Source organism: Macrobrachium nipponense, chromosome 44, assembly GCF_015104395.2.
Source record: "Macrobrachium nipponense isolate FS-2020 chromosome 44, ASM1510439v2, whole genome shotgun sequence".
In the NCBI taxonomy this organism is placed as follows: Eukaryota; Metazoa; Arthropoda; class Malacostraca; order Decapoda; family Palaemonidae; genus Macrobrachium; species Macrobrachium nipponense.
The window spans coordinates 49,096,651-49,120,337 of NC_087221.1; the positions used below are offsets into that span (position 1 = coordinate 49,096,651).

The 23,687-nt window shown below is 44.3% G+C and overlaps 1 protein-coding gene across 2 annotated transcripts; it reads right to left on the reverse strand.

Annotated features, from left to right (window-relative positions):
• Positions 1-442: 442 nt before the first annotated feature.
• LOC135204334 (uncharacterized) lies at positions 443-21,422 on the reverse strand. Of its 2 annotated transcripts, none has more exons than XM_064234522.1 (6): positions 21,327-21,422; positions 19,961-20,101; positions 19,694-19,788; positions 18,733-18,803; positions 1,400-1,540; positions 443-851 (listed from the first exon to the last, which is right to left on the reverse strand). In XM_064234522.1, the coding sequence occupies exons 2-6, from the start codon at positions 20,077-20,079 to the stop codon at positions 615-617; spliced, it is 663 nt and encodes a 220-aa protein (XP_064090592.1). In that variant the 5' UTR covers positions 20,080-20,101; positions 21,327-21,422; the 3' UTR covers positions 443-614. The 2 variants fall into 2 exon arrangements, with proteins under 2 accessions (XP_064090592.1, XP_064090593.1); XM_064234523.1 differs by lacking the exon at positions 21,327-21,422 and adding an exon at positions 21,166-21,278.
• Positions 21,423-23,687: the final 2,265 nt, after the last annotated feature.

Here is a 23,687-nt window from a genome sequence, read left to right on the forward strand (position 1 = left end):
TGCACATTGCTGGGTTAGCCACATTTGCGTTAACCTCAAAATTTCTAACTTCAATTATACTCATGTTGTAAATTTTCATGTTTAGCCTCATTTATATTTGTCCCTTTGATGTTTTTAACTTCCTGATCTTCATTATTCTTAAAATAATTATATTCCAAAATTCTGTGTTTAGCCTTATTTATATTCATCACTTTGGTATTTTTTACCTCATGTTCTTTACCTTTAAAATAACTTTGTGCTATTTGTACATTATCTTGAGTCTCATTTCTATTTGTTCCTGTGGTACTTTGCCCATCCTGATTTATACTTCTCTTAAGATAATCATGCACAACTAACGTACTTTTGTGTTTAAATGCATCCATTTTGTTTATTCTAGCCCCAGTGATGTTCCTTACTTCTTGATCTTTATTTATCTCAAGACATGAATGTACAAACTGTCCACTGTTTTGTGAAACTTTATTTAATTTTGCTTCTCTGAAACTTCTGACCTGATATTCATTTCCATCAAGATTATCTGGTTCTTTCCTATCACTGGCATAAATTATCTTTGACCCTGTGATGCTTTTAATCTCCTGGTCTTTACTTTCCTTGCTATACTTGTGTTGGTTTTGGCATCATTGATATGTCCTTACATTTTCAGCTGTCTGACTGATACCATTCTCATGATTAAGAATGCTACAGTCATTTTTGGTCTTGTTAAGCGTGCAATTCTGTTTGGCTCTCAGGTCTTCCTTACACTGTCTGGTATCTTTGGATGTTTTTATGTCAGTTCTACCTTTATTTGCTTTTAAATTTTTCTGTTGGTTCTTCTTTTGGTCCTCTATCTTCTTTTGGACACCTTGCAACTCTAACTGAATTGAAATGAGTAAATGATAAAATGAAACACTTTGCTATCTATCATATAAAAAAAAAAGTATAACATGCTAAGCAGCAACATATTCTTCAAAATTAGCAAAACTATCTCAAATATAATAAAGACAGTATTAAAGACAAAGGCTTCAAGACAACCCTGTATATAATTGATTTGTATTTTGACTTGGTGATCTGGTTAAACTACCTACCTAATAATAATTAAAAATGTGTTCTTTACCTTGCTACATAACTAAAACAAGCATGCTGGGTGTTTTGCTAGAACAAAACTATCTCAAAAGGTATTGGTTTGTATCCTCATAGGAAGAAACGGTTTTACTTACTCTACAGTACTCTAAGTCAGGAGAGCAATAATTATAAGCTAATTAAGACCCATCAAGTAACGAGGTAAAGAAATGTTATTTGTAAAAAAAAAAAAAAAAAAAAAAAAAAAAATGCAGCTCGATGTTCCGATTGTGTATTATGTTAACATGTACATACGTATTCTGTTTAATCACAACACTACTATAAGCCTATCCATCCAGCTTACCTGTAAAAGATATTTTGAAAATGGTCCATGAATAGAAGAAGGCTTGATCCGGAATTTCTTGAAGAGATCAGATCTCACTTTCTCTGAATCTGTACTTTTGTTACATTCCTGATTGTGATGTTTCCCAAAAGAGGGAAGATCCTGCAAATGTTAGAAATTTCAGATGTAAACCAGACTTTATTTGAGCCAGATGAAAAATGTATTAAAACATTTTCAAGGATATAAAGACAATGCGTACTTCTAACCATAAAATGAAATAAAAGTATAAAATTTATTAACCATCATTTAATTTGAAGTATAAAAATATGTAGGCTACAAAACTTGCACTACAGTAGTTTCCTGATGCATTAAAGATAATTTTTAACTTCAAGCAATTGGATGTGTGTCATCATTTAAGCAAATGACATATTTTTGGACTAAAATGATATTGTCATGTTACAATAAAGTTTTATACATACTTACCTCCCCCCCTGACAGATATATACTTAGCTATAGACTCCGTCGTCTCCGACAGAATTTCAAATTTCGCGGCACACGCTACAGGTAGGTCAGGTGATCTACCGCCCTGCCCTGGGTGGCAGGACTAGGAACCATCCCCGTTTTCTAATCAGAAAATTCTTCTCTTCCACCTGTCTCCTGCGGGGAGGCTGGGTGGGCTATTAATCGTATATATCTGTCAGGTAAGTATGTATAAAACTTTATTGTAACATGACAATATCATTTTTATACATTCAACTTCCCTGCCAGATATATACTTAGCTGATTAGCACCCATTGGTGGTGGTAAGAGACAGCTAACAACTGAAATAGACAGGTAAACAACATATGTTGTAGGTATTTATAAACCTTGGTTCCTACCTTATTAGGCTGAAGACTTCGCGGCTACTGCCTTGGAGTCTGCTTAGCCTCAAGAGCCTCAGCGAGATAATGATCTATGGCTAAGAGTTCTTGTGGGTCTGCCAATGGGGTCTTATCCACTTACTCGGCAGAGCCTAAGGCCTTTGTCATTGGGTGCTATTCCACTTACATGACAATACACCTTGTTCAAGGAGCACAAAACCGATCCCGATCACCTGATCCTAACATCCATGTTAGTTCTAAGATTGTAAGGAGTCATCCCCGAACTCCCTCACAAACAACCAAAAAACTCGAAACATAATTTACACTTTCATTACAAAATATACAAAAAAAAATTTGTACTCCCCTACTATCATACATACCCTTGATCGCCTACCAGCAATGACACTCTGCTCCCGTGCGACAGTAGTGAGCTTGCTACTAGAAAACCAAAGCACATATCTGACAAGAGGGTTATGTACGATAAAAACACAAAATTAAGGATCAGTCTTTGCTCCAAGACCCAGTACTGTATCTGCTGATACAAAAGGACCTAGCGAGAAGCACTTCTCATAGGTCACTCTCACGTCCTTCAGATAATGAGATGCAAAGCACTGAATTGCACCTCCAATATGTCGTCTCAATGATATTCTTCAGAGACATATTCTTTTGGAACGCCAAAGACGTTGCTACTGCTCTTACTTCATGTGTCTTGACCTTTTAGAAGACCGAAGGATTCCTCCGAGCAGTTCTTGTGAGCGTCCGTAATAACGCTTCTCACAAAGAAAGCCAAGGCGTTCTTGGGACATGAGTCGTTTGGGGTTCTTTACTGCACACAAAGACCTTGTTGACAAGCTCACCATCTGCCTCTCTCTCTAAATAGTATTTAAGAGCTCTCACTGGACAGAGAGATCTCTCTATCTCTCTGGCCTACTAGGTTAGATAGGCCTTTTACCTCAAAACTTCTGGGCCAAGGTTTTGATGGGTTTTCGTTCTTTGCCAAAAGAAACATTGTTCTGGAAAAGAACAGATGGCAGCATCTCCTTTGAACCCCATCCGTGGAATCCAGAGCGTGTAATTCGCTCGTCCTCTTGGCTGTAGCGAGAGCCACCAGGAACAAGCATTCCTAGTGACGTCGCGGAAGGACGCCAGATGTAAAGGTTCGAATTTATCCGATGAAAGGAATTTCAGGACCACGTCTAGATTCCAACTAGTGTTTTAGGAGTAGCTGCTTTCGAAGTCTCAAAAGATCTAATTAGATCGTGTAGATCTTTGTCGTTAGCAATGTCCAGGCCTCGATTCCTGAATACTGAAGACAGCATGCTTCGGTATCCTTTTATTGTCGAGACAGATAGGTGTGATTCCTCTCTCAGAAAGAGGAGGAAATCGGCAATATTCACTATAGAGGTACTGGAGGAGGACAGCTTCTGACCTTTACACCACCTCCTAAAGACTTCCCACTTCGACTGGTATACTCTTCTCGTCGAAGCTCTGCGGGCTCTAGCGATAGAGCCCGCAGCCTTGCGAGAAAAGCCTCTCGCTCTGACAAGTCTTTCAATAGTCGAAAGGCAGTTAGAGCGAGACCTGGGAGGTTTGTGATGAAACCTCTCGAAGTGGGTTGTCTGAGTAGATCGTGTCTGTTTGGAAGCGATCTGGGGAAGTCCACTATCCACTCCAGTACCTCCGTGAACCATTCCTGGGCTGGCCAAAATGGGCTATGAGTATCAACTTCGTGCTCTTCGAAGCTACGAACTTCCTGAGCACTTCCCCCAGGAGCTTTTTGAACGGGGGTGGAAAGGCGTTAAGCGTCCACCACACCCGACCAATCCATGAGAAACGCATCTATTGCGAAGGCTCTCGGATCTTCTACTAGAGAGCAAAAGGTCTCTATTCTTTTGGAGAGGAACGTCGCGAACAGGTCTATGTGAAGGTCTCCCCCACAGGGACCAAAGACTTCGACACACTCTCTTCGTGAAGAGTCCATTCTGTGGGAAGGACCTGGTTTCTCCTGCTCAGTCTGTCCGCTCTCACATTCTTGATCCCTTGAACAAACTTGTGAGGAGAGTTATGCCTCTTTCTTCCGTCCAGGTTAACAGGTGTCTTGTCAACTGATAAGAGGGAGAAAGAGTGCGTGCCTCCTTGCTTGCGTATGTAAGCCGAGCCTGGTGTTGTCTGAGTTTATCTGTATCACCCCGATCTCTGACTATCTGTTCGAAGAACTTTAAGGCTAGGTGTATGGCCACAAGTTCCTTGCAATTGATGTGCCAGGACACCTGTTCCTTTGTCCAGGTGCCTGACACCTCTCTTGCTCCAGCGTCGCTCCCCATCCCGACTCCGAAGCGTCGGTAAACAACACTTGGTCTGGGTTCTGCAGGGCAAGCGATACGCCTTCGTTCTTTTGAAGCTGAGGGATCCACCACTTCTATAGATCTTTTACTTCTGTGGAAGTTGGAAGACGTCCGAGAGTTGACCCGTCTTCCACTCCACACCTCTTTGAGGAAAAACTGAAGCGGGCGGAGGTGAAGTCTCCCTAGCGAGAAGAACTTTTCCAATGAGGACAGGGTCCCTAACAGGCTCAGGTAATCCCTCGCTGAGCTGTTCTTTCTTTCTAAGAAGCTCGAGATTCTCGACAAACCTCGAGCGATTCTTTCTCGTGAAGGATACACCCGAAAACCCCGAGAATCCATCTGAATCCCAGATAGACCAAGTTCTGGCTGGGGATCAGTTTGTGACTTCTCGAGGTTGACGAGCAACCCTAGCGAATCTATCATGTTCCTTGTTACTTCTAAGTCCTCCAAGCACTGACTCTTCGACTTGGCCCTTATCAGCCAGTCGTCCAAGTAGAGGGAGATGGTTATCCCCACCCTCTAGGTGAAGCCATCTTGCTAACAATTCGCCATCAGGTTGGTGAATACTTGTGGGGCTGTAGACAGTCCGAAGCACAGAGCCTCTGAACTGAAAGATCTTGTCTCCTATCACAAAGCGAAGATATTTCTTTGACAAATGGTGAATGGGAACGTGGAAATAGGCGTCTTGCAGGTCCAGAGAGACCATCCAATCTCCTGGGCGAAGCGCCGACATGGACAGAGGCTGACGTTTCCATCCGAAACTTCTTTTTCTGTAACGAAGCGATTCAGAAGACGCCTTACGTCTTAAGAACTGGCCTCCACCCCCCCGATGCCTTTGGTACTAGAAAAAGGCGATTGTAAAATCCCGGGAGTGTGGTCTTGTACAAGTTCGATGGCCTCTTTTTCCCCCCACATTTGCTCCACCATTTGAAGGAGAGTCTTTCGCATTAACGGGTCTCTGTACCTCGCTGAACAGTTCCTCGAGGCGTAGAATTTTGTTAGGGGCGGTTTGTCGTCGAAGGGGATTACATATCCCTTCTTCAGGACCGACACTGACCAAGGGTCGGCTCCCTTTGTTCCCATACTCCCGCAAAGTTTCAGGAGTCTGGCGCCCACTGGTGCTTGGAGGAGCAACAAGTCACTTCGATTTCTTGAATGGCCTAAATGAAGACCTTCCTCTCTTTTCAGAGCTCTTCTTTCTGGCAGGGGGACGAGCCGCTGCACCTCCACGAAAGGGCTGCTGAGTAGGACGAGTTTCCTTCTTAACCGTCGTCACTACCGGTCGTCCTTTCTTGGACGTTTGAGTAAGTAGGTCTTGTGTCGCCTTCTCAGTTAGTGAGCGAGATATATCCTTGACTAACTGAGAAGGAAACAGATGATCTGATAGCGGGGCGAACAGCAAGGCAGTCCTCTGGCTCGGAGAAACCCCTTTCGATAAAAGGGAACCATACACTGATCTCTTTTTCAGGAGACCAGCACCAAAAAGTGAAGCCACTTCACCTGAACCGTCCTGTACTGCCTTGTCCATGCAGGACAGTACGCTATGGAGAATTTCTGGGTTCTTCAGAAACTCCGGATCCTTAGATTTGTTGGCCAGAACTCCGAGTGACCAATCCAGAAAATTGAACACCTCTAAAGTGACAAAAAGTCCCTTTAGAAAGTGGTTCAACTCTGAAGTGCTCCACGTCGCTCTGACCGATCCTAAGGAGTGACGTCTAGAGGCCTCCACTAAACTGGAAAAGTCGGCATCTGCAGAGGCGGGTAAAGAAAGACCCATAGTCTCTCCTGTCCCATACCAAATACCTCTCTTCCCGTGCAATCTGGAAGGAGGCATGCAGAATACCGTCTTTCCTAAATCCTTCTTCTTGTCCATCCAAGAATCTAAAGAATGGAGTGCCTTCTTCATTGATATCGCAGGCTTCATTTTCAAGAAGGCCGACGATTTAGCCGTAGCTGAGCTCGAAAAGAGCGAACGAGGAGAAGGAGGAGCGCAGGACTAAGAGAATCCTCCAAACTCTTGTAGTAGTAAAGAGGCTAAGACTTTGTAACTAGAAAGTCCCTCATTAGCAGGAGGTTCGTCGTCAGACAACTCGTCTAACCCTCGATCAGAAGAAGGAGAAAGTTCACGTTTTGAGGAAGAGTCCTTCCAAGACCTCCTATGTTCTGAAGGAGAGGAGCTCCTATTTGGCGAAGAGTCATAACCTCCAGGAACGAGTCCCCGACTCTTGACTCCTGGCTCTTGACTCTTGCCTCCTGACTCCTGCCTCCTGGCTCCTGACTCCTGCCTCCTGACTCCTGCCTCCTGACTCCGGACTCCTGCCTCCTGACTCCGGACTCCTGGCTCCTGCCTCCTGACTCCTGACTCCTGCCTCCTGGCTCCTGGCTCCTGCCTCTTGGCTCCTGCCCCTCCTGGCTCTTGCCTCCTGGCTCTTGCCTCCTGGTCTTTGCCTCCTGGCTCTGCCCTCCTGCTCTAGCCTCCTGGCTCTAGCCTCCTGGCTCTTGCCTCTGCCTGGATGCCTCCACACTCTTGGCTCTTGGCTCCTGCCTCCTGGTTGACTCCTCACTCCTGGCTCTTGGCTCCTGCCTCCTGGGTAACTCCTCACTTCCTGGCCGGTGCCAGAACGTCTGATTGTTTCATCCAGGTTCGTACAGGAAACCTCACCTCGGGTAGGAGTATCGATCCTGGAGGTAGATACCTCCATACGTCTGGAGGATCTTTTAATTGGAAGGGAAGTGTCTTTCCTTCTAGGAGGCTCCTTTGACAGGACTCCTACAAACGACGAAATCTGTTCCTGCATCGCCATCATGAACCTCTTAGTAGCCTCCTCTTTATCCTCTTCGGGAGGAGGGGAAGGAGGAGGGGAGGAGTCCATAGCCTCCACCTCCTGCCTCCTTCTCACTCTGGTTGAAAGAATGGCTCTTCTTGCCTTCTTAACTCCCGATGGAGACTCCTCAGAGAAGTTTTCAGGGCTCGAGTCGATAGTCGGCGCCCTCCAACTCCTCTTGAGAGGCCGAGATCGATCGGAATCTCTCCAATCACGTCTCGGTGATGAAGATCCCGACGACGAGAAACACTCACTTAGGACGCTTTTACAATAGCGGTCCTTGGCAGTCTGGGGTGTCACAGAAACCGCCGAAGGGACACCTGATCGGTGGGGATTCTCCACAACCTCCTTTCGGCTTTCGACATTCCTTCTCCTCTGGGCAGTGAGCTTGGAAGAGGTCTAGACCTAGGAGCGTTGCTGAGCCGACCAGATGCCCCCTCCACTACACTGGGGACACTTATATCACTGTCTAATGACAATTCACTAGCCTTACCTTGTATGGCAGCCATTTTGTTTTCCATTACTTTGAAGGCTGCTTTTAGATCTGCAAGTTCTTTCGCTGGATCTACAGGTTCTGCAATAGGAGAAGGGGCTGCAATGGAAGGAGAAGTAGTAGCAATACTTACCCGGGGCTTGGGGAAGATCCCAAGCTTGGAATTAGTTCAGATCTAGAACTACTTAAACTTCTATGAGAAGCCTTCCTCACTCTTTCTCTTTCTAACTTTTTTAAATAATTAGTTAGATTCTTCCATTCGTTCTCACTCAAGTTCTCACATTCTTTACAAGTATTAGTAAAAGAACATTCATACTCCCTGCACCTCTTGCATACCGTGTGAGGGTCTACCGAAGCTTTCGGCACCCTCACCTTACAGCCTACATTCACACAACGTCTCACAACCATACCAGAGTCAGACATATTTAAAGAAAATCCAAAATCAAGTCCACCAAACAGTCCACAAAGCGTATGCCAATCCAACAATCCAGATACGTCACCAAAAGTCGGTCAAGAAGATCAATTGCCGGTGAAAAAAGAAAAACCAATCGAGAGGAACCACAAAACAATGTTGATGGTCCGGGCGACAGAAGAATTCTGATTAGAAAACGGGGATGGTTCCTAGTCCTGCCACCCACGGGCAGGGCGGTAGATCACCTGACCTACCTGTAGCGTGTGCCGCGAAATTTGAAATTCTGTCGGAGACGACGGAGTCTATATCTAAGTATATCATCTGGCAGGGAAGTTGAATGTATAAAAAGTTATATTACTGCAGCAGCTAACAGGGAAACAAAAAGTGCATATAATGAGAATAAGAAACGGCAAACTGCAATAACTTATTGGATTTACATGATCAATAAACTGCTCCATAGGTGAGTTACTTCCCAGTGTTCCTGCACCATGCAGTGCATGATGCAATATCTAAAGTTCTTTTTACTGCCTCTTTTGGACCCCACCTACATCTGCTTTCAGCTGGCTACTTTTCAGAAATTCCCTTTGCTTTCTTCAAAATCACAATTTTTGAAAGTAAAAGTAAATTGTATTTTTCCTTAACTATACAAACCTGAGGTCCTTTACAATAGGAATATGCTTAAGTCGAAGCCGGACCGGCCACTGAATTCTTAACAAGGCAGTTAGGTAGTTACCTGCTGGTCCGGTCGTTGGTAGTTCCTCTGACCGGACATCGACATTCCAATCTGCCTTGGCCCAGGTAGCAGAGTGAGGGGTGGCGTGAGGTGGGAAGTTAGTGTAAAGGACCTCAGGTTTGTATAGTTAGGAAAAATGATATTGTTATGATACAATAAAGTTTCATACATACTTACCTGGCAGATAATATTACATAGCTAAGACTCCGTCGTCCCCGACAGAAATTCAAATTTCGCGCCACTCGCTACAGGTAGGTCAGGTGATCTACGCTGCCCTGGGCGCGACTAGGAACCATCCCCGTTTTTCTATCATATTTTCTCTCTTCCACCTGTCTCCTGCGGGGAGGCTGGGTGGGCCTTTAATTGTATATATCTGCAGGTAAGTATGTATGAAACTTTTATTGTATCATAACAATATAATTTTCATACAATCAACTTACCTGTCAGATATATACATAGCTGATTGGCACCCTTCGGTGGAGGGTAAGAGACAGCTACTATATGGAATAGACAGGTAAACAACATATGTTGTAGGTATAAATAAAACCTTGGTTCCTACCTGATAGGTGGTAGACTTCGTGGGTGTTTGCCCAGTAGTCTGCATCACCTCAAGAAACTTTAGCGAGATATATGATCTATGGCCAAGAGTTCTTGTGGGTCTGCCGATGGGGTCTTATCCACTTACTCGGCAGAGCCTAAAAGGACTTTGTCAATGGTGCTGATCCACTTATATGACAATACACCTTGTGAAGGACACACACAACCCAATCCCGACCACCTGATCCTAACCATATGTTAGAACTAAGGATTGTTACGAGTTTATCCCCGAACTCGTCACCACAACCGTAACTCAAACCAATACGCACACATACATAATTTTCAAAAAAAATTTATACTCATCTAATTGGATATGACAAGAGTCTCTTACTGAACAAAACAGACGGCCGCCCGTGCGAGCCTAAGTCCTCCATTGTTCGAAGAGACTCCCGAACATATCCAAAAATAAGAAAAGTATATACATTTTAAGGATTGGTGTCGGCTCCCGTACCCAGAATCGTATCCGCCGATACGAAAGGACCTAGAGAAAAACACTTCTCATATCACAACGAACGTCTTTCAAGTAATGAGATGCAAATACTGAGTTGCATCTCCAAAATGTCGTATCTATGATGTTTTTAAGCGACATATTCTTATAAAACGAGAGAGACGTCGCTACAGCTCTTACTTCATGAGCTTTTACTCTCAGTAGTTGTAACTGTTCGTCAGGACAGACCTTATGAGCGTCCGTAATAACGTTTCTTACAAAGAACGCCAGAGCATTCTGGACATCAGTCTTGTGGGGTCTTTTACCGCGCACCAAAGACCTTGTCTAGAGCCTCCCAACTGACGCTTTCTCTGAAGGTAGAACTTCAGCGCTCTAACAGGGCATAGAGACCTCTCTGCTTCTCTGCTACGAGACTCGACATTCCTTTGACTTCGAATGACTTAGGCCAGGGATTCATGGGATTCCCGTTTTTCGCTAAAAACAGGGTCTTAACGAGCAAATAGCCGAGTCTCCCTTGAATCCTACTTTATCCTGCAGAGCTTTGTAATTCACTAATTCTCTTTGCCGTAGCTAAAGATAATAGGAATAGGCATTTTCTAGTTATGTCTCTAAACGATGCCAGATGAGGAGGTTCGAATCTATCCGATGACAGATATTTGAGGACTACGTCCAGGTTCCAGTTCGGAGGTACTGGTTCCTTAAGACTTTGAACAGTCTCAAAAGATCTTATGAGATCGTGGAGATCTTTGTTATTTGCCAGATCTAATCCTCTGTTCCTGAATACAGCCGAGAGCATACTTCTGTATCCCTTTATTGTGGATACGGCTAGATGAGATTTTTTCTCTCAGGAATAGCAGGAAATCAGCAATTTCCGCTATAGAGGTAGTGGAGGAGGACAACTTCTTGGATCTACACCACCTTCTAAATACCTCCCACTTCGATTGGTATACTTTCGTAGTGGAGGTTCTGCGTGTTCTCGCGATCGCGCTTGCCACTTCGCGAGAAAAGCCTCTCGTTCTGACAAGTCTTTCGATAGTCGAAAGGCAGTCAGAGCGAGAGCGGAGAGGTTTTGATGGTACCTCTTGAAGTGTGGTTGTCTGAGAAGATCCGTCCTTCTTGGTAGGGATCTTGGAAAGTCTACGATCCACTCTACCACCTCCGTGAACCATTCCTGGGCCGGTCCAAAAGGGGGTTATTAACGTCATCCTCGTCTCCTTTGATGCCACCAACTTTTTCATTACTAACCCCAGGATTTTGAATGGGGGAAAAGCATAAACGTCTACTCGAGACCAGTTTAGCAGGAAGGCGTCCACCATAAGTGCTCTTGGATCTTCCACGACCGAGCAAAACACTGGGAGCCTTTTTGAAATGAATGTTGCGAAGAGATCCACATGAGGAGTTCCCCACAGAGACCAGAGATCGGACACACTTCCTCGTGTAGTGTCCATTCTGTATGAAGACCTGGTTCCTCCTGCTGGCCTGCCTCCGTCCGCCCTCACATTCCTTACTCCCTGTACGAACCTTGTAAGCAGGGAGATGTTCCTGTGAACGTCCAAAGTAATAGATCTCTCGTGAGCTCGTAAGGAACGAGGAGTGCGTCCCTCCCTGTTTCCGAATGTAGGCAAGTGCGGTGGTGTTGTCCACGTTTACTTGCACTATCCTGTTTGACACCAGCGGTTCTAGGCTCTTCAAGGCCAGATGTACTGCGAAGAGCTCTTTGCAGTTTATGTGCCAAGACACCTGTGCTGGTTTGCCAGGTGCCTGCACTACCTTCCTCTGAGCCTAATGTCGCTCCCCAACCTCTCTCCGACGCGTCGGAGAACAACACTAGGTCTGGGTTCTGTGTTCTTAGAGAGATCCCTTTGTTCTCTTCCAGAGGGAGCAACCACCATTGTAGGTGTGACTTTATCTCCACTGGAATGGGAAAAAACGTCCGACAGTTGTCCGGTTTTCCCGCTCCAAGACCTCTTGAGGAAGAATTGAAGCGGTTGTAGAAGGGAGAGCAATACCCATATTCTCTCCCGTCTGATACCAAACGCCTCTTTTCCCAGCCAATCTTGCTGGAGGCATACAGAAGACCGTCCTTACTAAGTCTTTCTTAGACTTCATCCAGAGTCTAAGGAATGTAAAGCTCTTTTCATCGATATGGTAGGTTTCATTTTGAGAAAAGACGAAGGCTTCTTCGTCTTAGTACTGGAAAAGAGCGATCGCGGAGAAGGAGGAGCGGCAGGAGTCAACTCGTCTCCGTACTCCTCCAGCCGTATGGTAGTCAACACCTTATAGTTAGAGAGACCTTCTCTTCCACTATATTTGTCATCCGAGTTTTCCTCTAACTCGGGATCCACATGCTTCTCCGCTCTCCTTTCCGAACGTTCGTCTTCTTGAGGAGACAAACTCCTAATAGGAGAGGGGCTAAGGGAATGATACTCCTTCCTCTTTCCCGCTCTAATAGTTTTTGAAGGCGTCATCGGCTGCGGCTTCTCTAGAATCTTAGAAGACGCTTCCCGCTTACATGACGCTTCCCGTTCGGCAAGCGTCATGGATGACGTCTTTTGCTGACGTCTCGATGACGCTTCGCGCTTGGAAGAGCGCTCCGCTCTCCAAAGGCGTCCTACTTGGCGTCATAATATTGGACGGAGCGTCATGTCTATGCTCCTTTTCCAATGACGCTTCGCGTCTAAAAGACGTCTTACGTCTCTCTGGCGTTACGACACTCTCGTAAGCACCTGTTCTCGCTCTCGAACTAGACGTTTCTGTAAGACGTTTAGCCGTTTCCCGTCTGTATGACGCTTCTCGTTGAACAGGTGAGAGAGGACGAGACTTCTTAATTGGAAGCGTCACGTCCTTCCGACGCGGCGCTAAAACTCCCACTAAAGATGACAGTTGCTCTTGAACTGCCATGATGATCTTTCTTGACGCTTCTCCCACGTCCAGTGCATGACGTCTTTCGTCATCACTCGGGGAGAAGAAGGAAAGGGTACTTCCGCGTACACGTCAGGTGACGCTGACGTCCCCTTCGCTTTCTTGCTAGGAATACGGAGCGTCATCTGAGAAACGCTCTGGACTTAGAATCATGTCAGCTTCATATGACGCTTCAGCGGTCTCGACAAGTTCGATTCCTTCCACCCTCGTTTAGGTGAGGGAGAGGGAGATGACGAGAAACACTCGCGAATGACGCTTTTCCTAAAGCGCCATTGAGCAGCCTGCCACGAAGCAGAGCTAGCTGAAGGGACGTCTGACCGTTGGGGATCCCCCACAACCTCCTTAAGGCGTTCGACTTTCCTTCTCCTCTGGGCTTGTGAGCTTGGAAGAGGTCTAGGCCTGGGAGCGTCGCAGGGACGGTCAAACGCCCCCTCCACAACACTGGGAGAACTCACTTCACTTTCACTAGCCTTACCTTTGAAGTCCGCCATCTTGGACTTCATGTCTCTAATTGTAGCTTTCAGATTGGCGATTTCCGATGCCGAATCCGAAAAAGCACTCTGAGAATGAGATACATAGGGAGAATCTACATCAGTAGGATTAGAATTATCCGTAAAAGGCTCAATAGGCCTTGAACTCACACCTTTCAATCGTCTAATTCTATCCCTCTCTAACTTCTTCAAATAAGAAGTCAAAGTCTTCCACTCCTCTGCATTCAATCCCTCGCATTCCTTACAAGTATTGATAGCAGAACACTGAAACCCCCTACATTTACGGCATACAGTGTGAGGATCAACCGAAGCTTTCGGTATCCTCACCCTGCAGCCTACATTCACACACTTCTCATTAGAATCAGACATACTGAGAAAAATCCAAAAACAGTTCACAGTAGCGAATGCCAAAACACGATCCAAATACGTCACCAAAAAGCCGAAAAACGTTGATCAAATGTTGAAAAAAGAATCTAAGTCAGGAGGTAATAACAACAATGTTGATACCACCGGCGACAGAGAAAAATATGATAGAAAACGGGGATGGTTTCCTAGTCCTGCCACCCCAGGGCAGGCCGGTAGATCACCTGACCTACCTGTAGCGAGTGGCGCGAAATTTGAATTTCTGTCGGGGACGACGGAGTCTTAGCTATGTATATATCTGACAGTAAGTTGATTGTATGAAAATACAATTTACTCCCAAAAATGATAAATTTTTAAACAATTTGTATTTTTCATAACTTACAAACCTGAGGTCTTAACATTAGGATAAATACTCAGCGCTAGCTGGAAACCGGTAGTTTAAAATAATTGTGTGCGCAAGGGACTATTGGCATATGTGCTTGGTCACAAGACATGTGGAGCCACTTACATACCCCTTTTTAACTTGTGACCCCGTTAGTTATTTTTCCTACACAATATACAAGCCCTCGGTCCTTTACAATAGGAAGACTCGCTGATTGGAGGGTGGAATCTGAGTGATCTCCAGTGAACTGACAGGGGGTTCCCCTACCTGCTATTTCCTTCCTGGTCGTAAGAGCTAGGAAAGGAATCCAGCCACTGACTACTGATCAGAGTTAAGAACTGCAAGATAATAGTCAGTCTTCTGGGCTTACTCATAAGGGAGAGAATATGTGTCCCCCTCAAGAGAAAGCTAAGAACCAAATGTCGGAGACTATAAGGCAAATGCAAGCAATGAGTTTGTCTTATGTCCAGGTGCCTCTTCCTCTCCTTGTGAAGGGAATGGGCGGGAGTTACTCTTATTATCTAATCAAGAAAATAGGTTACTCCAAGGAGTGTCATACCTGCTTCAATCGCTTGGTCCAGCATATAACAGTCCGCATACTCTCCCAGGTAGGATGAAAGAGAGGAAAGGGGGAGCCAGTCATTCCCCAATCAGCTCAATCATACCGTACAACAAGGTGAGATGCAATACTATCCAATAAAGGAGCTGGGTAAGATACACTACTTATCAAGTAGCCACCACTGATCCCAAGGAAAAGTGTCCAGGGGCCTGTGGGTAACATCCTGAACCAACAGGTTCTATGGAACGTGAGTGAATGGGGCAATGCCCCTGGCCTCAAGACCTCTTCAGGGGAAGCGTACCATTGCCATCAGCAGCAGATTAGTACTTCTTCCTGGTCATTTCTCGAAGTCATCAGATACTGAAGACTAAGCTTGTCTACCATTACATTTCTCGTCTGGAATGCATCTGGTTGACTGTCCGATCGAGTGTGCTGTTGCCCACTCGATCACCTGCACTGTCAAGGAGGAGCTCGGGAGAAGCAAGTCTCTCGCTTATTGACGTGTGCCACTATTGTAGTGTTGATTATCCCTGTCTCCCAAAACTCTTGGAAAACCAGGAAAGCAACCTTGAGTTTCAGGACGTTGATGAGAAGGTGTTTGTCTTGAAGTTCCCGTACTTCTGCAACTTTTCTCGGTTAGTGTATCTTCCTTGGTCCCGACTCTCCAGGGGCGGCAGTCAAAGCCTGACGACAAGACATGGCCGAACAGATCATTCCTGTCGAGACTGGAACAGGCTTACTGTCTACCTGAACATGCTGGTACTAAAGTTCGCATAGGGCTCATGTACCAGCAAGCACAGGTAGCAGCAAGTCCTCTGCTTGAGCTTGAAATTGAATCTCTCATGGTTATCCGGGTCTTCAGATCCCTGAGACACTCGAGGAGTCGATTTCCGTCCAGTGAAAAACCATGAACGGGAGTTCACTTGGACCATGCAAACGTTGGGATACCTCAAAGACATATACCATGCGAATGCATTCAAGCTGAGACCAGGTCAAACACTTGTGACACCTGTGGAGCGGTTGAGAGCCCAACCGGTGTGTTGTGCGAGGAGTAGAAGGAATGAGAGAAGAGCATCGAATGCTTTTTTCCCTTTAACAGTACCGTTGTCAGGGCGAATGAGCCACGTTCTCGTGTCGACCCGTAGTGAAAGCAAACTCTCTTTGAGGCCAAAAACTCAAGGAAGGAGGGCCAGACAAGTGATCGCCCGCTATCCTCCATGTGTCTTGCCTCAAGGAATAGCGACAAAGTCCCTAACCCCTGTAGAAGAATCAAGATTCTTCACAGGTGGGACAGAGCCTTAGTTAAGAGTCCTGCTCTTGCCCTGTGTCACTGTCATGGAAAGGACAGAATCCCTCATTGGCTGTGGATGTATGTCCTCCCTTAGAAGGTTGTACATTTGGAGATTCTTGTGAACGAGATTCCGACACGATCTCCGTCCCTTGAGCAGAGCCCATGGGAACAGAGATTGGAGAACAAGCCTTAGTGGTCTCTAGAGGCACCCTCCGCCCCAAGATCCCGATCGCTGGGGAGAGAAACTCAGTCCCAACTTCTGGAGAAGTGGGAAGGCCGACGAGAGCAGGAATCTAGGCAGTAGGCTGGTGCCAGGTAGGAAAAGTCCCACCTCCGGACAGGTCTCCAGAACACTAAGTTTTCCTCGCTCGTCAGGTATGCAAAGACACACCAGGACCCAGGTAAACTGGGTCCCGGTTACCTGGCTGTAGACAAGTCCCGTTAGCAGGACTGGTAGAAGGACTTGCAGTAGTGCTGGGCTCCTGCAGTCAGCAGCGCTGCTCCCCATCCAGGTAGATCATGCACCGACTCACAGATCCAAAAAGGATTCGAGGCAGGAGGGACAATCTCCTGAAGAGGATATTGTGGCAGCATCCCTGAGATCGTTGTGCTGACGGATCAGTGCAACAATCTCTGCAAACGTCCTCTGCATTTTGGGGGTGTCCGAATCCCTTGGTAAAGGCCCAAGTTCCTCCAGAGATCGGTCTACCCAATCTGCTCCTCCATCAGGAGGAACCAAGCCAGACATCCTTTGATCCATACTCAACGACTTTGGTGTATGATCGTTGGGGTCCTAGGACTCCAGGAACGTATGCTGCCATCGCTGAATCCCATGGAGAAGTCTCTACAGGGTTCCTACCATTCACCTCGCCCCTCCCGGTGTATCCCAACACTCCTCCTAGCAGCAGTACTGCCAGGTGGGGTGAGCCACGCCCCTGTACCAACCCGCGGTGGTGACGAGGACGTGTGTCTAGGAGACCGTGAACGTACCAACGATGCGGACTCCCGAGGAGACTACAATTGTTCTCTCCGCTCTGCAGCAGTGCTGGTAGCAGGACTGGCAGCAGCGCTGGTGGGAAACGTAGTCTTCTTCCGAGCAGCGCTGCTGGTCACAGAGACCCAGCTCCCCACCCACTGAGAACGTGCATCCTCCTCACGACACGTCCCAGTGCTCTTCGGAGCCAAAGCCCGATGAAGAGGACTGAACAGGGGCCATCTTGTTCGTCTCTTCCACTGCTCCTTCCGATGTGGGAGGTGCAACGGTCATGGCTCCTGACGAAGAACCAGTCTTCGTCTTCACAGGAGGGTTCAAGCCATGGCTCAATCCCTTCTCTCGTTTTGTGGCACCACCATTGGATGTGCTGCCTTTTTTGGAAGGCAATATACTCAGAGTTACTCGCAAACAAGAGGCAGACACGGCTGGCTCTGATTCCTCCAGCAGCACCATCAGAACTCGGAGTTGGAGTGCGAACGCTAGTTGGTTTTCCAGAGGCTGCCGAGGCTCTGGCCTCTGAAGGCGGAGTCTCGGTTCCCTTTCCCGAAGGAGAGGGAGAGCCAACAAGAGAGCCAACTGCCTTCTTCCTGGAGGAGGAGTGCAGACCCTTAGAAGTTTCAGCATGAGACTTCTTAGGAGGGGGCAGAGACGGCCTTCTCCTTCTTTAGGTTGTGCGACCTTCGGAGGTAAAGGGGACCTTCAGAGGTAAAGGGGAAGAGGAGGCAGGCAAAGAGGAAGACGACCACACCTTCCTAGCTCTCTTCCTCCTCGACTTCTTCAAAACATTCTCCAGGAACAATACGACGTACCAGGAGATGATGACAATGGCGATAAATGGAATACTAAAGTTGAATTATATACCTTCACTCCCTTTCACAGCGCTGCTGCCTGGGGAGTGAGCTAAGGCATTGTACCAGCCTACAGTGGCGACAAGTGTGAGAGTTCAGGAGAGCGCGATTGTATAAGCGATGCAAGCTCCCGAGGAGAACATGGTCTTTTCCCCACGTGGTATGGTAGCAGCGCTGGAGATGCCAACAACCGGACCGGCAGGTAACTACCTAACTGCCTTGCTAAGAATTCAGCGGCTGGTCCGGGTTCACCTTAAGCATATTCCCATTGTAAAGGACCAAGGGTTTGTATATCGTGTAGGAACAACTACTTTTTCATACTCAAAATTAATTTTCTGCTGAATAAATCTTTTTGTCCATGATAAAATCACCAAATACCACCTCTTAAAGAGATACAGGGCTCAGTGATTCCAACCTCTTCTCACGCCGCATGGAATCAGAGTTCAATTCCAGAGGAAATGACCTAAGCCCATTTTCTGACAAATTTACCATGAACCCCAGACCAAACTGTGAACACAGTTGAGAGAACAAACCTCATGACTAAGGCCAATTCAGTACACAATTTTCTTAACACCCACAACTGACACATTATCCCTTTCTTATCCCTCCCTCTTCTCACAGTAAGCCAATCAACACACAACAGTCTCATATTGCCAATCAGCTGCTCAATCTTTACTCTATGCATCTTATCATACCATGGCACATTTGCAAATGAGAGACGAACAATTGGGGGATTACTTCATGAAGATTGCATATTCATTGTACCTTGGAAGCAAGGTATACATACATACCTTACTGTTAACGCTACATGACTCTCCACTCCTAATCTTTGCAAAGACTATGTCTTCTCTTTCATGGTTCCCTGCAAAATAAAGATATTTTATTATTATTATTTCGGTAGATGAAACCTATTCACATGGAACAAGCACACAGGGGCCATTGACTTCAAATGAAAGCTTCCTAAGTGTGTTGGTTTCAACCTCCCACCGCAGACCCCAAATTGCGGCAGTAACTGATCATGATACAGAGCCAATGATTTTTTTTATAGGCTTGAGGTCGGCATGTCACAACAACTGCAACCATTCCAGCAATATTTGCATAGGTATGTTTTGATATAAAGATTAGAGAATGTATAATAATGATAATTTAGTTAATACATACATGTTCTGTCTATTCAGTCTAAACATGAATTCAGCAGATCATTCCACTTTCAAACTTAATTGTGAATCATTTATTTTAACGGCATTGCTCATTTTTCAGGTTCTACTTCATGTAGTGCTTCTATTTTGGATTTGGGCAACATAATTAACTGCAAACTAAATTACCAGACAACATTTCGATATGTAAATTTTTTCTCTTTGCCACATTTTATAAATGACAAATTACATTTTAATATAAACTGTCTGGCAGCTATTTCCAGAAATAATATGGCTCACTGAGATCACATTATGGAATGACTAAGGATTCGTATTAGTTACACACATATATAGGCATTCCCCAGGTTATGTCACGTTCGAGTTACATCGTTGGACTTACGGCACTGGACTCATGGTGCTGATAACCACTATATGTCAGTGCTGTAAGTGGATCTAGTTAGGGTGATTTTTGGCTAATAGAACCCTGCTGGGAACAGAACCCCTGCCATAACTTGGTGACTGCCTGTATTGTAGAGATAATTAAGATTAAATGATAAAATATATCCGACGCAAAGTCAGTGGCCTTAGCGACATTTTAGTCTTGTCATATACTTACGCACTCTCAGATGGGAGCCTCCCAATTTTACAGGTCTTTGTCTTGATGATGAAAAAACATCCAACACCTGATCCTTTCTAGTGTTTCTTGAATAGCTGAAAATAAAAAGACAATAAAACAACTGAGTATATGTACTGTTACTGCAATCTCTACCAATTTCACTCCTTTTCACAAACACCATATCTGGTTTAGAGCTTATATGACCAGAAAATATAATACTGCACCCATCCACACATTTTAATTCATATATAATTACACTATATATACCTGTTATTAAGACCACGCAACTTTGCAGCGGCAGCATGTTTGGCAAAAAACTGTTCTTGCCTGCGCTTTTCCTCCGCCTTAGAAAACACCCTGCGGCGTACTCCTCCAACCCAGTTCATACTAGGTAGTACATCAATACCTCTAAACAATGAAAGAGTAATTAAAATAATGTTTTAGGTTTTCCAGCAGATAGCAGTCATGTACAGTACAGTATTGGTGGTTTTTTTTTAGTTGATATGACCAATTCACTATTATCAACATATAAAAATATTTCATGTGTAAGATATAAAGGCCAGAAGATCTATCAATTACTAGGTAGTACCAGTTACCTATATCAAGTATCATGTATACCATACATGTTAAACGGGTCTTAGTATTCTGGCAATAACTGTAAATTTACCAGTGTTATCCGAATACAGTTCCAGCAACATAGGCCTATATTTCTAATAAAACAGGTTACTGAAAAGCTTAGCCAAAGTTCTAAAAAAAACAATACCAGCCTACTACTGCAGATGTAAGTTTAATTTGGGCTATTTATTGGTAGCCTATTTTATAACAGAAATATAGGGGTACGAATATACTATACTACTAGGACTAGGATAGTTGAGGCTATGGTAGTATTTTAGTTCTAGATGAATAAAAATTGAGCTAGGTTAGGCAGGACATAGGAAAACTAGGACCTAAAGAGACCTCAGGCTTGGAATAAAACATTCTCAGTCTATGATAACCTTATCCCTGGTGATGGTACTACGCAGGCCTAGGTTATACTAATCATGCGTGAAGCGTTCGTACTACCTACCTAGCCTATAATGTACCTTTCCAAATTGTGAAAAGATACCTATATCTAGCATTAGCCTATTGGTAGTAGCTATAGGGTATAGTAGTACCCTGAAGGCGAAAAGGAAAAAAGGAAAGAAAAACATATACTCGGCTCACATATAGCTTATCACACTAGGCCTATAGATCTACCGGCCTGGCCTAGGCGTAGCTTAATACACCTAAAAAAAATTACCAGGTTTAGCCTTAGAATTTGATGTTAGGGTAATAACAGCTCCAGCTTCTACAATGACTTCCTGCGAAGATTTAAATACAACAGTAAAATAATATAAAATGTGAAATTTAGTACAAATACAGAAAATCGATAGATTCTCGCCGAAGTCCCTCCAAGTTGGGTGAAGTCAGGAATCTTATCCTAAGTAGCCTACCTATACTAGGTAGATGATTGAACATTTAAACAAACACAGAGGCTCTCGTTAACTGTTTGTGTAGAGACCTGAAGAAGTTACCATTAGACCTCATTCACGTCAAAGCTAAATGATTCACTTTTTTTAACAATGGTTAGAATCCTTGCACCAACGGTACCTACCACAAACGTCACACTAAAAGTCTTAACACTCAATAAATCTTCCCAAGTTCGGATTCGGAAGTTCCCACTTCCCAGTTCCCGCCTTTGGTACATTGTTGCCACACTCTCGGATTGGGTTTTTCAGTAAAAATATCGTACAGAATTGTAGATTTTGCCGTAATTATTATGTTACACTGTTTCTGATATTTAACACTTTTTTTTTATAATTTGACAAAATAATGAATATATGTATGATTTCTTTGTAGTCATTAATATCTTGCAATTTACATAATTAAGGAAAAAATACAAATGAAACATTTCTCTCTACAAAAACGGAAAAAATGGAGTTATGAATAATTAGTTAATGTTATGAACAATTGTTATGAACAAATTATTACTATGTTGTATTAACACAGTTGTAAAAAAAATGTCTACAGTTTAGAACGTCACTTCTTTCCATAATATAAACTAAACTGATAACGAATTAACACGAAGATATGTAAGTTGATAGGCCCACTCAAACATATCTTTAAACAACCAAAAACATCGAAAATCAAAATAGCATCACTGAGTAGTAATTTAAAATAAATATATATAATTAAAGATGACTGGTATTGATACCTATCCTATGATAAAGAAATTAATAACAATAATAATTGTAAAGTATATGTTTAAGAATCTTCTTCCAAATCAAATTCATGTTCTCTGATGTTCTGGAATAACCGTGCATGATTACTTATTCTGTAAAACCTGGTCTCCTCACCCACTCGTCCCAGGACCTGTGCTGTGATGTGCCTTGCCCATCCATCCTGGCACCCGTGGCGGGCCTCGCACAACTGTCCTGGCAACCATGGAGAGCCTTGCCGGGCCAGACGTCCTGCTTTAAGCAGGACAGTCCTGTTTTTGAGCATTCTGTCCTCTGTCCTGCTTTGCCTTAAGAAGGACAATAATAATGTCCTACTTTTTGTGTCTGTCTAAAAAATCAGAGATGTCATTCTGCTGAATGTTGAAGTGAGATTTGGTTGACTATTTCTCGCTTTATTGAATACCCTAAAGAAATGCCAAAAAGAAAGACTACATTTAACCATGAAGGACCACGGAATTTGGATTTATTTCTAAAAGCAGAAAAGGTGATTAATATGCACTTTGCACAGTATACCATTGTGAACTGGATATCGGTGGCACGGGAAAAATTGCAATTGAACGACATGCTGCCTCAGATAAACATAAAACTAACACTCGTAGTGCTAGCACATCATCAGTGTTATCATATTTCTGCCCATCTCGATCATCTCAAGATGATAAAATAATGGCTGCAAAATTTTGTAAAGTGTATCATGTTGTGAAGCATCATCAATCATACAGAAGTGTTGATTGTGGAGTAAAAGTTGACAAAGAATTTTATAGTGACTCATTGATAGTGAAGGGAGTAACATGTGGGAAAACTAAAACAAAAGCTTTGTGTAAAAATATTCTAGCACCGTATTCTGTAAAAACACATTTGGAGTACATCAAAGAACATGGATTACCCTTTTCAATAGCAACTGATGCTTGAAACAAAGGTGCAACAAAGTGTTTCCCAATACTTTTGAGATACTTTCATTTTGAGAAGGGAGTGCACCATCTGTTACTTGACTTTTACAGTGATAACAGTGAATCATCCGAGGCCATAATAGCAAATAGAAACCTCTTAAATATGGTAAGGAAAGGGGCAAAGTACAAACATTAGATTGATCATTCAGTAACTCATTTATTTAGTTTCTAAAATAATGTTAATTTTTTCACCCAAGTTATTTTTATTTTTATTATTATTATTATGTACTAAATTGTCCCATCATTAATAAAATTGAGCATTAATTCATTTCAGTTCTTTATTCTTATGCTATTTGACAAATAAACGCTCATTTATACATACATATATATATATATATATATATATATATATATGTATATATATATCTATATTATACATCATATACATCATTTTATATTTCAACCCCTCAATAATCATGTTCAATTTAGGTAAAAAATTGGTGTTGGCAAAAAAAAAAAAATTATCGTCCTTTTTGGGAATTTTGAAGTGGCCACCCTATGACACCCGTCCCGGCACCCGTGGCGGGTCTGGCCCGCCAGTCCTGGCACCTATGGCAGGCCTCACCCGCCCGTCCCGGGACCTATGACAGGCCTCGCCCTACTGTCTCGGAACCCGTTGCAGGGCTCGCTGGGCTGTCCCAGGACCCATGGTGGGCCTCGCCAACCCGTCCCGGGTCCCATGGTGGGCCTTGCCCACCAAACCCGTGACAGACCTTGAATGCCCATCCAGGCAAGGGCAGGTCGGGGTCCGCCAGTCCCAGGACCCATGGCTAGCCGTGGCCTTCCCTT